The 16750-nt window shown below is 49.4% G+C and overlaps 1 protein-coding gene across 4 annotated transcripts in view; it reads left to right on the plus strand.

Annotated features, from left to right (window-relative positions):
• The first annotated feature begins 448 nt into the window (after positions 1–448).
• NUP214 (nucleoporin 214) overlaps positions 449–16750 on the plus strand; it is a 45094-nt gene continuing 28792 nt past the window's right edge. For 2 of the 4 annotated variants that reach the window (XR_012850252.1, XM_075834667.1), the window contains exons 1-20: positions 449–578; positions 920–1115; positions 1794–1945; positions 2288–2486; positions 2573–2643; positions 5572–5632; positions 5904–6007; positions 6283–6389; positions 7442–7508; positions 8405–8531; positions 9638–9793; positions 10222–11086; positions 11674–11834; positions 11917–12011; positions 12117–12188; positions 12275–12424; positions 14080–14238; positions 14320–14423; positions 15286–15459; positions 15564–15649. Coding sequence is in view for 3 of the 4 variants with exons in the window: in XM_075834667.1 (XP_075690782.1) it covers positions 537–578; positions 920–1115; positions 1794–1945; positions 2288–2486; positions 2573–2643; positions 5572–5632; positions 5904–6007; positions 6283–6389; positions 7442–7508; positions 8405–8531; positions 9638–9793; positions 10222–11086; positions 11674–11834; positions 11917–12011; positions 12117–12188; positions 12275–12424; positions 14080–14238; positions 14320–14423; positions 15286–15459; positions 15564–15649 (3148 nt within the window). In the remaining variant the exon portion in view is untranslated. The remainder of the gene's footprint in view (positions 579–919; positions 1116–1793; positions 1946–2287; positions 2487–2572; positions 2644–5571; positions 5633–5903; positions 6008–6282; positions 6390–7441; positions 7509–8404; positions 8532–9637; positions 9794–10221; positions 11087–11673; positions 11835–11916; positions 12012–12116; positions 12189–12274; positions 12425–14079; positions 14239–14319; positions 14424–15285; positions 15460–15563; positions 15650–16750) is intronic. The other 2 variants (XM_075834668.1, XM_075834669.1) reach the window with 2 other exon arrangements.

Consider the following 16750-nt stretch of genomic DNA (forward strand, 5'->3'; position numbering starts at 1 on the left):
CATGTCACTGGGCAGGTGGCAGCATTATTACCCCGGCCCGCGTCTCCCTGAGTGACTGTGCTGCCACCTGCAAAGGTTATAACCAGAATGCGGACTGCTGCCACCTGCTGGCTGCAAAATATATAACAAGTATGCGGACTGATGCCTGTATTAGTTATAACCAGAGTAATTACTGCTGCCACCTGCTGGCTGTATTCGTTATAACCAGTGTGATAATTGCCGCCCGGCTTTTGGGGGGCTATCAACAGTACGTGTGCCCGAATTGAAGGCTGTGTCGTTCCCCACCCACACAGCCCGAGCACCAGACCTCACAATAACTTATGCAAACAAAACCGTTCATTTTTCCCTAGCACGCCCTCTATACCGCAGCGCCACAGCCGCCATCCGTGAGCCCGCCATTTTTTTTTATTTTTTTTTACGAGGTGAAACACGTCGCAGTGCTGATGACGTAATACCTTAGCTCCGCCCCCGGGAGTGACCGTGTTGCTCGCGCCGAATTTCCTCTTCAGGTTACAGATACCGGAATTGTTTTCTACATGGAGGATGATACGGACATCCCCCCGGAGCGGGAGACTAAGGTAATAACCCGGCCCGATGTTACCGGCGGGTCTGTAGCTTCACCGGGCGGCGGTACCACGTGATCAGCGCGGATCTCCATAGTTACCGGTCACGTATACTGATCAAATCTTATGCGTTTTTCTCTCTGCTTGCGGTCAGTGAATGGAAACGTGCATTGTTTACATCCATAAACCCCCCCCCCCCCTGCCTGACCTTGTATTTCTCACTGCTGAGTGTTTGTTACAATGTATCCAGTCTGGACAATCCTCTGTGACAATATATCCCATGCGCAAACCTCTGTCCTGATAGTTTGTTACAATGTGTCAGATTGTAGAACTGATTGCCTTTGATGATTTTACAGGACTTCCAGTTCCGCCAGCTGAAAAAGATTCGAATATTCGCCTCGCCGCAGGTTCTCCCTAAGGAGCGCTCTAATCTACTGGCCGTATCCAACAAATATGGCTTCCTGTTTGCGGGCGGTCCGACCGGGCTGAGGATTTTCCGGACTGACGATGTTCTCGTCCCAATTAAACCAGGGGAGGACCCCAATAACATCGGTACGACTGTCTAGATCCAAGCGGAGGACCATGCGATGAACAGATGACCGGTTTCTTAAAGGGGTGGAGTGCGTCGTAGAAGATTGCACTCCACCCTGCCTATTGGACAGCGTTTTACTGTCCATGGTCCCTTTAAATGTAGATGGCGGCGTCCTGTGACTCTCCTGCTGTTGGGAGACCCTGACTGGTGGTGGCCGGGACCCCCTCAATCCCCCTAATGAAGATGCAGCAGAGCTAGTTCAGCTCTCCCTGCACAGCAGTGCTGATCTCCACCCGCCTGTTTTCTTGAACGGCTCTATGTTGCTGTTTTCTACACAACGGGCAGTCGGGGGCGCCGCAGTGCAGGGAAAAGCCGCAGGGACCTCATCCTGTTTGGATCAGCGTGGGTCCCTGAATCTGACCCCCTCCGTTCATAATGTTCTGGCATAACCAAGTCCTACGCCATAACTTATAAGATGGGAATACCCCTTTAAATCTGCACCCCAGAAACAAGGCTTTGGGGCCGTTCTTCATATTGAGATGTCCCACCGGGGTCAGTCCCTGTGACGGGTCATGGTTGGGGTCTAGCTGCTTAGTCTCTCCCATTGAGTTCACCGCTATGTATGATTATTATGTACGGGGGCGGGGGGCGTTCTTCTGTTATAGTTGTAATGCTAATAAAGTTTTCTTGTTGCGCAGAGTCCGGTCCTCCAGGGCTCGAAGTACCAACCCGGCTTCCTGTGCACCACGTGGCGCTGAGCTCGGACCACCTCACCCTGTCTGTCTGTATGTCGTCCAGTGAACACGGCTCTCTAGTCTCCTTCTATGACGTGCGGACGCTTGTGGGCGAGGTACGGTTTACGCCCCTGATAAGGGTCCACAACGAATGAACACCCAATAAAGAACCTCCCCGACCTTCAAATAAGGCGAGGCGGGTGCATATTGTGTTGGCAGAGAAGGGCCACATGATTGGTTCCATGGGACTGGTTATGTGACCTTTCAGCCAATCAGGGAGGGGCCTGCTGTTCTTTGTTCCGCAGGGGTGGGGAGTTTTAGGGACTCATTAGCATCTATTGCTTTCATCTCCAACTTGTGGCTCTCTAGCTGGGAGCGGCATGCTGGGAGTTGTAGTTTTGCAACAGCTGGAGATGACCTAATGGAAGCCGTAATTGATGGAGATCTTTCTCCTGCAGTCCAGGCAGCCTAAAGAAGCCTTCTCCTCCCAGCTGCTCTCCAGGGAAGCGGGCAGTTTTGTCACAGATCTGAAGTGGAACCCTGCTGCACCAAACATGGTGGCTGTGTGCCTCAGCGATGGCAGCATCTACGTCTTCCAGGTCACAGACTCCGTCCATTTGTTTGCCAACCTGCCAGCCTCTTTGGGTGTGACATGCGGTAAGTGTTCTATCACTACATCACATCTGAACCCGAAAATGGAGTCGTAGAGGCTTCTATAACGTCTCTAATCACTTACTTTGCAGTGTGCTGGAGCCCAAAAGGAAAACAACTAGCTGTTGGCAAGCAGAATGGCACGGTGGTTCAGTATGTCCCAGTAAGTCCTTAATAACAAGATGAATTATGTCTGCCCATGTTCACCACTAAAAAACATTTTGAGTATTATACTCCAGAGCTGCACTCACTATTCTGCTGGTGGAGTCACTGTGCACATACATTACATTACTTATCCTGTACTGATCCTGAGTTATATCCTGTATTATACTCCAGAGCTGCACTCACTATTCTGCCGGTGGAGTCACTGTGTACATACATTACTTATCCTGTACTGATCCTGAGTTATATCCTGTATTATACTCCAGAGCTGCACTCACTATTCTGCTGGTGGTGTCACTGTGTACATACATTACATTACTTATCCTGTACTGATCCTGAGTTATATCCTGTATTATACCCCAGAGCTGCACTCACTATTCTGCTGGTGGAGTCACTGTGTACATACATTACATTACTTATCCTGTACTGATCCTGAGTTACATCCTGTATTATACTCCAGAGCTGCACTCACTATTCTGCTGGTGGAGTCACTGTGTACATACATTACATTACTTATCCTGTACTGATCCTGAGTTACATCCTGTATTATACTCCAGAGCTGCACTCACTATTCTGCTGGTGCAGTCACTGTGTACATACATTACTTATCCTGTACTGATCCTGAGTTATATCCTGTATTATACTCCAGAGCTGCACTCACTATTCTGCTGGTGGAGTCACTGTGTACATACATTACATTACTTATCCTGTACTGATCGTGAGTTACATCCTGTATTATACTCCAGAGCTGCACTCACTATTCTGCTGGTGGAGTCACTGTGTACATACATTACATTACTTATCCTGTACTGATCCTGAGTTATATCCTGTATTATACTCCAGAGCTGCACTCACTATTCTGCTGGTGAAGTCACTGTGTATATACATTACTTATCCTGTACGGATCCTGAGTTATATCCTGTATTATACTCCAGAGCTGCACTCACTATTCTGCTGGTGGAGTCACTGTGTACATACATTACATTACTTATCCTGTACTGATCCTGAGTTACATCCTGTATTATACTCCAGAGCTGCACTCACTATTCTGCTGGTGGTGTCACTGTGTACATACATTACATTACTTATCCTGTACTGATCCTGAGTTATATCCTGTATTATACTCCAGAGCTGCCCTCACTATTCTGCTGGTGGAGTCACTGTGTACATACATTACATTACTTATCCTGTACTGATCCTGAGTTACATCCTGTATTATACTCCAGAGCTGCACTCACTATTCTGCTGGTGGAGTCACTGTGTACATACATTATATTACTTATCCTGTACTGATCCTGAGTTACATCCTATATTATACCCCAGAGCTGCACTCACTATTCTGCTGGTGGTGTCACTGTGTACATACATTACATATCCTGTACTGATCCTGAGTTACATCCTGTATTATACTCCAGAGCTGAACTCACTATTCTGCTGGTGGAGTCACTGTGTACATACATTACATTACTTATTCTGTGCTGATCCTGAGTTATATCCTGTATTATACTCCAGAGCTGCACTCACTATTCTGCTCGTGGAGTCACTGTGTACATACATTACATTACTTATCCTGTACTGATCCTGAGTTATATCCTGTATTATACTCCAGAGCTGCACTCACTATTCTGCTGGTGGAGTCACTGTGTACATACATTACATTACTGATCCTGAGTTATATCCTGTATTATACTCCAGAGCTGCACTCACTATTCTGCTGTTGGAGTCACTGTGTACATTACATTACTTATCCTGTACTGATCCTGAGTTATATCCTGTATTATACTCCAGAGCTGCACTCACTATTCTGCTCGTGGAGTCACTGTGTACATACATTACATTACTTATCCTGTACTGATCCTGAGTTATATCCTGTATTATACTCCAGAGCTGCACTCACTATTCTGCTGGTGGAGTCACTGTGTACATACATTACATTACTGATCCTGAGTTATATCCTGTATTATACTCCAGAGCTGCACTCACTATTCTGCTGTTAGAGTCACTGTGTACATTACATTACTTATCCTGTACTGATCCTGAGTTATATCCTGTATTATACTCCAGAGCTGCACTCACTATTCTGCTGGTGGAGTCACTGTGTACATACATTACATTACTTATCCTGTACTGATCCTGAGTTACATCCTGCATTATACTCCAGAGCTGCACTCACTATTCTGCTGGTGGAGTCACTGTGTACATACATTACATTACTTATCCTGTGCTGATCCTGAGTTATATCCTGTATTATACTCCAGAGCTGCAATCACTATTCTGCTGGTGGAGTCACTGTGTACATACATTACATTACTTATCCTGTGCTGATCCTGAGTTATATCCTGTATTATACTCCAGAGCTGCACTCACTATTCTGCTGGTGTGGTCACTGTGTACATACATTACATTACTTATCCTGTACTGATCCTGAGTTACATCCTGTATTATACTCCAGAGCTGCACTCACTATTCTGCTGGTGGAGTCACTGTGTACATACATTACATTACTTATCCTGTACTGATCCTGAGTTATATCCTGTATTATACTCCAGAGCTGCACTCACTATTCTGCTGGTGGAGTCACTGTGTACATACATTACATTACTTATCCTGTACTGATCCTGAGTTATATCCTCCATTATACTCCAGAGCTGCACTCACTATTCTTTAGGCTTCACAGCTGAAATCTATAAAGCATTCCCTTCTTGCATTCTGGGAAGTGTCATCTTTACACCAGGCACTGTGCAGTCTTAGGCATTCCTGATTGGCATCCATTTACAGGTCACCCTGGCAGTAATGGTTTGTACATGACATGGGTATAAAGGGTGCGGTGATAATGATCATCATGGCAGAATGTTGGGGCAGCAGAACCTGAATGTCCTGGATGTGGCACCTCTGTAGCTGCTTGACCCTGTGTTTGTTTTTTTTGCAGTCCCTGGAGCCGAAGAAAGTTATCCCGTGTCCCTCGTTCTACGAGTCGTGCCCAGTGAAAGGTAAAGTTCATGCCCGGCTCTTGTGAGTTGATACCGGACTGCTGGCAGAGATTTATGGGTAGGCAGTAGATCACCAATGAGGAGGTTACAGTTTTGGAGAATTGCAGTAAAGTGGCGCTCTCCAACTGCTGCAAAACTACAACCCCAAGCATGTCCTGACAGCCCTGATATTCCTCACAGCTGAGGGTTTGTTACAATATGTCCAGCGTGAACTCCAGACTGTAACGTTTTACACTTGGTATTCCTTTATTCTTCCTGTGTGTTATTTCAGTGCTGGACATCCTGTGGGTCAGCACGTACGTCTTCGCCGTGGTCTATGCAGCTGCTGATGGATCTCTGGAGACCTCCCCCCAGCTTGTCATGGTTTTGATTCCGGTGAGTCCATTACCAGGTTTGTCTGCGGAGACCTGTCGTGGCCGAGACACTTTACATAAACCTCCAAGGAAGGGGCGGCTGCTCGGGAGCGTCGTGGTTGGGGGTGTGACCCCCACAGATGACCTCTTCTGACCTCTCCACTAGGGGGGGGGTCTCTATTCCCGCCTATAGGGCACAGTTGGCACGCACGGGTAACCCAAGAACAGAATAATAGGGAGGGGTTATGATTTGGGTTCTGTTGCATCTCCTGCTAATAATATTATATTACAATACAGAAAAAGGAAGACAAGCGAGGAGAACGCTTCCTGAACTTCACTGAGGCCTGCTACAGCAGCTGCACTGAGCGGCAGCATCACTTCTTCATGAATTTCATTGATGACTGGTAAGCTGCAGGCGTTATACCCGAGAACTCTTACTGGTATAAGGAGTCTTGGGTCCTGTTCACATCACGTTTTTTCCGTCCGTCGAGGAGTCCCGACGTACACAACTGAGAGAAGGCAACAATGTATTCTGTATAGACATAGAGCGGGATACGCAGGGCCGGCCCCAGGTTTAGGTGGGCCCTTGGGCAATACAGACTTAGCGGGCCCCTTTGCGGGGGAACTCCCGGCAGCAGCAAAGTGCCACACAGCCCCTTCCTCCCAGGTAGTGCCACACAGCCCCTTCCTCCCAGGTAGTGCCACACAGCCCCTTCCTCCCAGGTAGTGCCACACAGCCCCTTCCTCCCAGGTAGTGCCACACAGCCCCTTCCTCCCAGGTAGTGCCACACAGCCCCTTCCTCCCAGGTAGTGCCACACAGCCCCTTCCTCCCAGGTAGTGCCACACAGCCCCCTCCCAGATTCTATTGAATGTGGAGTCGCTACCGCTGTAGCAGCCATAGCGGCTGCTAGCAGGGCCACTGAGCATGGGGGGGGGGGCACCGTGACGGCGGACGGCACGGGCCCCATAGTGGCTGCTACAACGGTAGCTACGCTGCCGCCTCATCGACAGGGGCTCCCTCTAGAAGCAGAATCCCCAGCAAGAGTGTCGGCAGCGATCTGGCTGGGGATTCCACTCCTGGAGGAGCCATGATGGCAGTGTCTTCACCAGGCGGCTGAGTGGGTCCACCGAAGGGTAGCGGGCCCCAGCACTTGCCCGGATGCTGAAGCTGGCCCTGGGTATACGTCCCCCGAATTCCTCAGGCACAGCCCATGGAAGCCTCTGCAGTCACTGTACATATATGGAGAGTGACATCAGGGGCTTCCCCAGGCCGAGCGCTACCTGATGCTCTTCCCGGGGATTCCAGCCCTGTGGAAGCTCCCCAAGGTATATTCGGTTAGTGGAGCCCTGTAGACAGATTTAGCCTGTACGCCAGGAGCTTTTCTAACGTGCAGGGCCATAACGTGGTGTGAACATAGCCTTATCTACACACATACAATTGTTCTCTTGTCTTAGGGGTGTTCTTCTCGGGGCATCGGCGGCCTCTATAGAAGTCAGTGTGATCGCCAGGCCATCTGATCAGGTAAGCTCCTTAACCACTTGTAATAACGCTGAGTTAGAGAGTACCTGTGCCAACTAAACACCCCTCCTCCACCAAGTGCCAGTCTAGGGAATGGAAAATAGATGGCGCGGTGCCTACAAATAGGGCCAGAGTTAAAGGGTATGTATACTTTTGCAACCAATTTTTAAGTTCCAGAAAAGTAAATGATGCAACTTTGCCAAAAGTCTTGGTTAACCCTATGCTGGCACGACAAGTAACGTTGTGTGACAAATGCCATGACCGTAACCGGCCGGGATCTTCCTTCCTGCTCTCACTTGCAGCTCCCTCTCCCCTCCCCTATACAGACACAGAACCAGGTAGTAAAACTTTTCATCCTGCTCCCGACTTTAAACGAGTGCTGCTCCTTGAGCGTTGAGCCTGGTATTGTAAAGCTAAGATTCTGAATCCAAGCCCTGAGCTTCAGCCCTTATATTCCGGTCGCGACCATCGTGTATTACATACTTTCCTGGTAGTGAAAGGGTTAAACGTCTCATATCGTTTTGTGTATACAGCTCAAACAAAACTTGCGGAGTCTGATTCTGCAGGATTAGACCGCTCTCGCTCTGCCCCCTCCTGCTTATCTTCAGTCGAGGAGGGGAGTATCACGCGCCCGCAGGATTAGTCTGCATAGGAGCTGCAGACACAAAACGATAGGAGATTTTTTTATCAAGACTAGTTGCACATTGCATCTCTTTTCATTGTAGTGCGTGCGCAGAGGTAGCCGGGATCGCGGCTTCATGACTTTGCGCACTTGTATCCCCATTACAGGACCTGTAGAGCATTGTTCATTGTGGGGTCCTGCAGTTGGGGGGGAGGGGGGTCTCCTGCTTCACTTTCTAGCTTGGTCTTGTGTTGATGATCGCTGTTCCCCCTCTCAGAGCCTGTGGGAGCTGTGGTTACTCGAGGACTCCAGCCGAGCAGAGCTGTCCGTGACTGATAACAGCGATGATACTTTGCCGATGGGAGTTGTAGTCTCCTACACCAGCCAGCTGAATGTATTTATCAGTACGTACCATCTGGTTAATCACTGGTCACACAAGGGGAACTGGGGGTGTAACGATACCACGTTCTGAAGGAAAGATCTCCGGATTGTGGCGTAACGCTGCCCGTGTACTAAATAAAAACAGGCGCCCTCTGTGGGGGAGGGGGGGAAACCATCTGTGTATAGAAAACGGGCACCGTGTCATACTACACGTGAGGCAGGGCAAAATACATGACCGCCTGTAGCAATATCCGCGAATCAATTCAACCACTACGGGCACTAGTCTATAGGTAGTTAGTGGAAGGAGCAGGGTCCACAGCAGTACAGAGTATTTCAGGATATGAGGGTGCTGATCTTGTGAGAGGTCACAGGCTGAGCGTTACATAATGGAAGGAGCAGGGTCCCCAGCAGTACAGAGTATTTCAGGAGAGGAGGGGCGGATCTTGTGGGAGATCACAGGCTGAGCGTTACATAATGGAAGGAGCAGGGTCCTCAGCAGTACAGAGTATTTCAGGAGAGGAGGGGCGGATCTTGTGGGAGGTCACAGGCTGAGCGTTACATAATGGAAGGAGCAGGGTCCCTAGCAGCACAGAGTATTTCAGGAGTGGAATGTGCTGATCTTGTGGAAGGTCACAGACTGGAGTTATGTAGTGGAAGAAGCAGGGACCCTAGCAGCACAGAGTATTTCAGGAAAGGAGTGTGATCATCTTATTGGAGGTCACAGAATGAGCGTTACGTAGGAGCAGGGTCCCCAGCAGTACAGAGTATTTCAGGAGTGGAATGTGCTGATCTTGTGGGAGGTCACAGACTGGAGTTATGTAGTGGAAGAAGCAGGGACCCTAGCAGCACAGAGTATTTCAGGAAAGGAGCGTGATAATCTTATTGGAGGTCACAGAATGAGCGTTGCGTAGTAGAAGGAGCAGGGTCCCCAGCAGCACAGAGTATTACAGAAAAGCAGTGTGCTGATCTTGCCAAAGGTTACATAGTGGAAGGAGCATCACCCCCTGGAGCACAGAGTATTTCAGGAGAGGACTGTGGACAGGGCTGTATGTGAGGGGCAGGGGATAATGAGCCGGACTTCTTTCTTCTGTGCCATTGTTAATAAGTTGCCGCCCTCTTGTTTGTGCAGGTGAGGAGACCATCTTGCCCCCCACGCCGGTACTTTTGCTGCTCTCCACAGACGGCGTGCTTTGTCCTTTTCACATGATCAACTTAATCTCTGGCGTAAAATCTCTGATGGTGAAACCGGAGCGACTCGCCATGGAAGGGGAACGACTTATTAAAGGTGCGGGTATTTGTTTGTTCTTCTATAAAGTACCGTATTTTTCAGATGCCCCTCACCATAAGACGGACAAAATCGAATAGATCCCCCGATAAACACGAACCCCAGCGGGTCACACCGCAATAACGTGCGCCCTGTATGTAAGTGGAGCAAGCGAGGGGCCACGTGGCCCAAACCGCAACAAGGGGGCATTCTGGGAAAGCTTTTCCTGCTTTATCATGATGGGATCCCTGTAAGCGAGCCCCCCCCCCCCCCCCCCCCATCTCTCACTGCTATATTCAGTATATAACCTGTTGCTGCCTCTTATACGGAAAAATACGGCGTCCGTCTTGACATTTATTCACATACAAAGCTCCTGACATAATCCTAATGCTTGTCTGTTGGCCTTCGCCCTGGTTACGTAATCATTTGTGTCCTTGTTGTGTTTGCAGCGTCCAGTTCCGCCACCTCAGGACTTGCCGCAGCTGTTACTAGTCCCCGTCAACCCGGCGCACTTACCGGCAATGTCACTAACACGCCCCCTGCTGGTTTCCCTGGACAATTGACTTCTTCAGCTCATAACCTCCTGACAAAGCCTCCGGCTCCTGCTTTCGGCCTGCCTGCCGCTAGTAACTCTGCAAAACCTCCGGCCGCCGCTCCTCCTGCTTACGGCCTGCCTGCCGCTAGTAACTCTGCGCAGCCTCCTACCGCTGCTCCTCCTGCTTACGGCCCGCCTGCCGCTAGTAACTCTGCAAACCCTCCTCCCGCTTTCGGCCTGCCTGCCGCTAGTAACTCTGCGCAGCCTCCTCCCGCTGCTCCTCCCGCTTTCGGCCCGCCTGCCGCTAGTAACTCTGCAAAACCTTCTGCCGCCTCCACTTTCAGCTTTCCCTCGGCTAATCTATCTGGAAAACCTCAGTCTAATCCTGCTTTCGGCCTGTCTTCCTCGCATGTCCCCGGCACCCCTCAAACCGCTCCTTTTACTTTCAGCATGCCGACTGCAAATATTTCCTTCAATCCTCAAGAAAGTTCTTCATTTGCAGGCAAACCTCAGCCTTCTCCTGCTTTCAGTGTTCCATCTTCTAGCCTTCCTCTAGCAACGCCGGTCAATTATTCTTCTGTCTTATTTGGTGCGCCACCCGGGGCTGGAAGTTTTCCTAAGCCGTCCGGCACGCCAGCTTCTTCCTTCACCTTGGAGCCGGTTGCGGGGGCTTTTGGGGCTGCCACATCGAAGCCAGAGAACGTCAGTAGTTCTACTCCAGCTGCAGATTCCAGTGTCCAATCACCGACCTCCGCTGTCAGAGTGAACCTGAAAGATAAGTACGTGCAACGCTCACATGTGCCGCTGTAGATGTTGGGGTGAGTCGCTCGTTAATGTGTGGTGGGTAGGTTGCCCAGTCTATAAAAATTGGCCTATCCTCAGGATAGGCCATCAATAGCTGATTGGTCTAAGTCCGATTCCAAGGACCCCTCTGTTTTGAAGGGGGTGCATTGCTGGTACGTGCGCTGCACCCCCTTCATTTCGACTTGCTCACTGTGAATCGCTGACTCGGATGTAGCGGCGATTCCGTGAGGATCGGCCATGAAGTTTGAGTGACTGGAGAACCCCTTTAACATTTAGGTGACTTTGTGTCTATATTTGTAAGACTTACAAATGTCATTACTCCGGCGCCCCTCGAGGTACCGAAATAGCTGATCTATGTTTGCTCGATGGTCGATGTCCCCCATATTGAATAGCGTTTATATCTAACATTGATCTTTAACAACTCTAGACTGCCAGCGAAGTAGTGGCCATTAACCCCTCCACTACTCTAGCCCACCAGGGATTTTTGGTTTGTCGTTTTGGTATGTTGTGAATTTAGACGGTTTCCGTACATAACGTGACTGTTCTCTTCTTGTGTCTTCAGATTCGGTGCAGGCGACACTCCTCAACCTAAGCCGAGCTTCGCCCCAAACACTCCAGGCTTTTCTTTCACACCTCCAGCCAAGACCACAACCCCTGCGGGCCACTTCGTCATACCCACTCCATCGCAGCCCACAGGAGCCCCCAGCAGACCTTTTTCTGAGGGTAAATATATATACATACATATACTTTACAGCCTAATAATCGCCTCTTTGTTTGAACGCATTCTCTCTTATTGTCCTTGCAGTCTCGCAGTCTTCACAAAGCGCCGTCCCGTCGCCAAAAGTAGCCCAGAAGTCAGCCCGGGTCTTGCCGGCGGTAGGGAAACAAGCAACGCCTCCGGTATTTCTGGTTCTGCTTTCCCTCATTGGGTTAAAGAATCTGCAGCTAAAGTCAGACCTTCCAGATAAATGGCTGATCACGTGACCATATATATTTTTTTTCCAGCCTGTAGCGATCGGGACGTTTGACAAAGTTGTAGACAGCAAAGATCCTATTCACAATGGAATAAAGGAGGAGGTACGCCCGGTGCAGCGCTGTAAACGCGGAGTGTTTGCTGTCGGAGCGGCTGATCTAACTAGATCCTCTTGTCTGTTTGGGGGCAGATTGCTCATTTTCAGAAGGAGTTGGATGACCTAAAGGCGCGGACGGCTAAGGCTTGTTTTATCGTAGGATCAGAGGGTGAGATGAGGCAGCTGAGGACGGAGTCTGCTGATCTCCATTCTTTCCTTCTGGATATCCAGGATACTACAAAGGTAGCAGCGGATAAACAAGTGTCCGACGACCACTTCACTTCTGTGATCCCTCCTCATCTCCGGTCTGTGTGGCTCAGCGCAGACGGGCGCGATGGCCTCACTGCCTTGTGACTGTCTGCGCTGAGCCGTGAGTGTCGGGTACGGCGATACATAATGGTAGAGCAGGGAGCTTACGGCTCCCTGCTCTACCCCTACATTCAGCTGTGTCCTGAGGACGGAGATATGGATGAAACCGGGAAAAAGTAATTGAAGAAACCGGAATGCACAAGATGACGTCGGTTAATTGCGCTGAATTTTGGATTCGGTTATCTTTAGATTAATTGCTCAGCTCTATTAGAGACACTCGGGATGCTCGGCACGTGCTCGGTTCACAGGCAGTAGGGAATAGCGTCCCCTGCAGGTTTATTATCAGAATCGCTTCCTCTTGTGAAGGGAGCGATTCCTATAATATAATATTCAGTAATCCATTTCCCTAATAACATGTTTGACGTTCCTGGTCTGCACTTTTGTCACCAGGTTGTCCCAACTTAAAGGGATTCGTAAACCCTATTAGGGAATTCTGAGTTAATAGAGGGGGGTCCTCTGTTCGGGATCCTTATCTCTTAGTCAGAGTGCCTGTCTCTCTGGAGGACCCGTCCTGTTTTACACAGACTTCACGTTGATATGAATGGACACTGTGTAATACTTCATGTCTCCTGTGGTGGCGCTGCAGAGAAACTGATCGCGTACTGCCAGGTTTCCCCACCGATCATAGATGATCGCTGAGGGTTCCAGCAGGAGGACACATTGTGATCAGCTAATTGTCAAGGGTCCCTTCTTATAAGTAGGGATTGTCCAAAGTGTAGACCCCCTTAGGTATTGAGTCTGTGTTGCAATTCTGACACAGCGGCTGGTCAGGAGTGATGTTTCTCCAGAAAAAAAATCTGTAGAGGCCGCAGGGCTTGTTGGGGGTCCCAGCAGTACAACCACCACCGATCAAACACTGACTGCATATCATTAAAGGGGTTATCCGGGAGTTTCCAAATTCTGAGGGTGCGGGAGTGTATAACATAATAAACCGGTACTTGCCCTTTGAAGCAACCCAGTGCTGACACCCTGTCCGCCGCCGCTCTAGTCACGTGCTGCTGCAGCCAATCGCTGGCCTCCGTGGTGATGCTTCCATGAATGGCACATTACCCCTGAGGTCAAACTTGTGAATACTCCTGGATAACCCCTTTAAGTAGTAGTTAGATAGAACGTCGTTACCGCATTCACCGATGGCCGCAATCAGAGCAGGCTACAGGGAATTGACTATTACTTTGGAATTTCCCTCTGCATCCAGATACAGGTTAGTCCTAATTCAGTTTAAGGCAGACTCCTTTATGTAGTCTCCCATAGACCAGCCTGTAACCAGAGGGTCAGGATATGGATTATTTCCCATAATTCAATCATATTACGGAAATGCTGTTTTAAAGGAACTCTCTGGGCAAAACTCATAACACGGTATAATGCCTAGTGCTGGACTTGAAGGGGCGGAGCTTGACACATGGATTCTCTTTGGTGTTTGAATCCCTGTGTCAAGCTCCGCCCCCTCAGGCCCTGTATTGATGGTGATATTTGGCTTCGTTTCTTGACTGGACATTGACTAATATCATTCTTGTTTTTATTTTATTTAGTCTCTTCACGGAGATGTCGGCTGCCTAAAAACCACAATTCTGGAGGGATTGGCCAATGTTGAGAATGCGAGGGAACAAAAGGAGCGACTAAGTGATCAAGTATACCGTCGGCTTTTATATAAGAAGCCTCTGGACCCGCGGAGCGAGGCGCAGATGCAGGTAAGATTGGTCGTGGCTGAGAACCAGTCCCAATACCGGACCGGTCCTCTCATCCAGGATCTTGTCGTCCTTCTTCTGCAGGAGATTCGTAGATTCCATCAGTACGTGAGGTTTGAGGTTCAGGGTGTGAGCGACGTCCTGGATCTGGAGTGGGACCGCTTCCTGGAGTCCAAGAAAAAACAGAAGTGTGTGGTTTGTCGCCTGGTCCTCGTCCGGGCCGATATCTGGGCAAATTGTACATATTCATTGTCATGGAAAGCTGGGTGACGGCCAATATGTCGGCCATAACCGCTGCCTCAGAGGTGGCCATACTAGGAAAGAGAAAGAGGCGTTGGGGCAAGAAGAAGGGGTTCGGCTAGATGGGGTAATTCACCCCTTGGCGCAGAATCACGTACATGTACGGCATAGAAAGGCAGCCATTCGCGCATTCCGCCCTGCATGTACGTGATTGTGTGGGCATAGAAGCTGTGCCCACGGGAGCCCGGCTGTAAATGACGCAATTGCGACCGCGGCATTTAAGTGGTTTGACAGAGGGAGTTCCCTCTGTCACCAATCTGCGGCCTGCAACCGCCGACTGGTTGCCATGGCAGCCGGGGGCCTAACAAAGGCCACCTGGCTATATGCCTATTAGACTGTGCCAGAGGCATGGCCTAATAGAATGCTTGGTCATTAAGGCCAAAATAGACCTGGTCCTAAGGGGTTAAAGCGTTTGTCGGGTTTAGATACAAAACTACAATTTGGGACACTCATCTATTTGCCAGTGACTGCAAAGAGTGTCCCTTGCTCTGGAGGACCCGGCATGTCCATGCATTACAGTGAAATCCCATTGAATTTAATGAGAGCTGTGTAATGCTTCGTTTCTCCTGTGGTGGCGCTGCAGGGAAATTGAACACTTACTGCCAGGTTTCCTTACAGATGATCGTTGGGGTACCTGCAGCAGGACACCCTGAGATCACTTTATCGTCTGGGGACTGTCCAAAGCAGACATTCAATGGATGGACGATCGTTTCGCCTGTGACCACCTTTACTGATTGTGAGTCTTTACAGGGGATATCCGGTTTCGGAACGTGAAACGCTGTTTAATACCCTGGCCAATAACCGAGAGATCATCAACCAGCAGAGACAGCGTCTTAACCAGCTAATGGACAATCTGTACCAGCTGCGACTTTACAACTGCACCTCTCAGTGGAGCGTGACGAGTGAAGACTCCACCAGCCAGAGGTGAGGGGGTTAACCCCAATATAAACTGCGACACGGTCTAGTAACGTCGGCCGGCGCCGGTCAAGAAGCTGTGTTCATGCTTCTATGTTGCTGCTTTTTTACAGCTGTGATGTGGAGTTAGAAAGTCTTCAGGATATTTTGTCAAAGACCACGATCGATACGACGATCAAGCCGGCGCCGAAGCTGCCACGTAAGTGCAAAGTAACTCCTGGTCGGTGTGTAGACCTTCTTGTATGGATTCTTTATTCATACGTTTGATGGTAGAGCCCCAGGAGTCCAGTCTGTCGATTCACCACCTTTCTTTTCCAAGTTAGACGAGTCGTCCAGTTCAGAAAACCCATGGTCATACCCCCTATTAGAGAATTCTGGGGTAATCGAGGGGGGTCTTTTGATCAGGATCCTCATCTCTTGGGCAGAGTGGATACGTAGAGCGTCTCTGGAGGACCTGTCCTGTCCTGCATTACTGACAACACATTATGAATGGATACAGTGTAATACTTCATTTCTCCTGTGGTGGCGCTGCAGGGAAACGTAACACTGCCAGGTATCCCCACAGATCACAGATGATCGCTGAGGGTCACCTTAGCATCCGCTTGTTGTCAAGGGACCCATCTAACAAGTAGGGGTTGTCCAAAGCGAGCAACCTCTTTAAATCGTATCTCCAATAATGATGCCGGCCGTTTCTCCCGCCGGTTTAACGAAGGACGGGAGAGTTAGCGGGCCAGTTGCCTAGGTAATCATTTGACACCGGATGTAGGTCAGGCTATAAGCGTTATATACAGTTGTCTAAGCAACCGGACCGACCGCTCTCCTGACCTCACTCCTAAACTTACGTCAGGAGCCGTGGCCACTATCGTCATTGAAGGGGCACCTCTCTTAATCAGAGTATCCTTGTTATACCATAAGGGTTACACTAGTGGGCGTAATTGCTTTAAATAACCAAACGGGGCATATGGTGTATCACGTGATCCCACTCAGCCAGTCAGAAGCTCTGAAAAGGATCATGTGACCTACACGGCCAGCCTCCAATGAAACAGGAGTCTCAGACTGCATCACGTGATACTTGTCAGAGCTTCTGACTGGATGAGAGTGGTCATATGATAAACCATGTGACTCCAGAGGATCACAAAGTGTTTATTTTCAGCCCCCTGTTTAGCTCTTTGGGGGGGCTGTATAGCGGGGGTAACTGTTCCCATTAGTATAACTTTATTAGGGTATCAACTCTAACCCTTATTTAATTGGGCGGTCATATCTAAAATACACTCGAGCCCCTTTAAAAGGGTTTGAAGTC

The sequence above is a fragment of the Rhinoderma darwinii genome, chromosome 8 (assembly GCF_050947455.1).
Source record: "Rhinoderma darwinii isolate aRhiDar2 chromosome 8, aRhiDar2.hap1, whole genome shotgun sequence".
Lineage (NCBI taxonomy): Eukaryota > Metazoa > Chordata > Amphibia > Anura > Rhinodermatidae > Rhinoderma > Rhinoderma darwinii.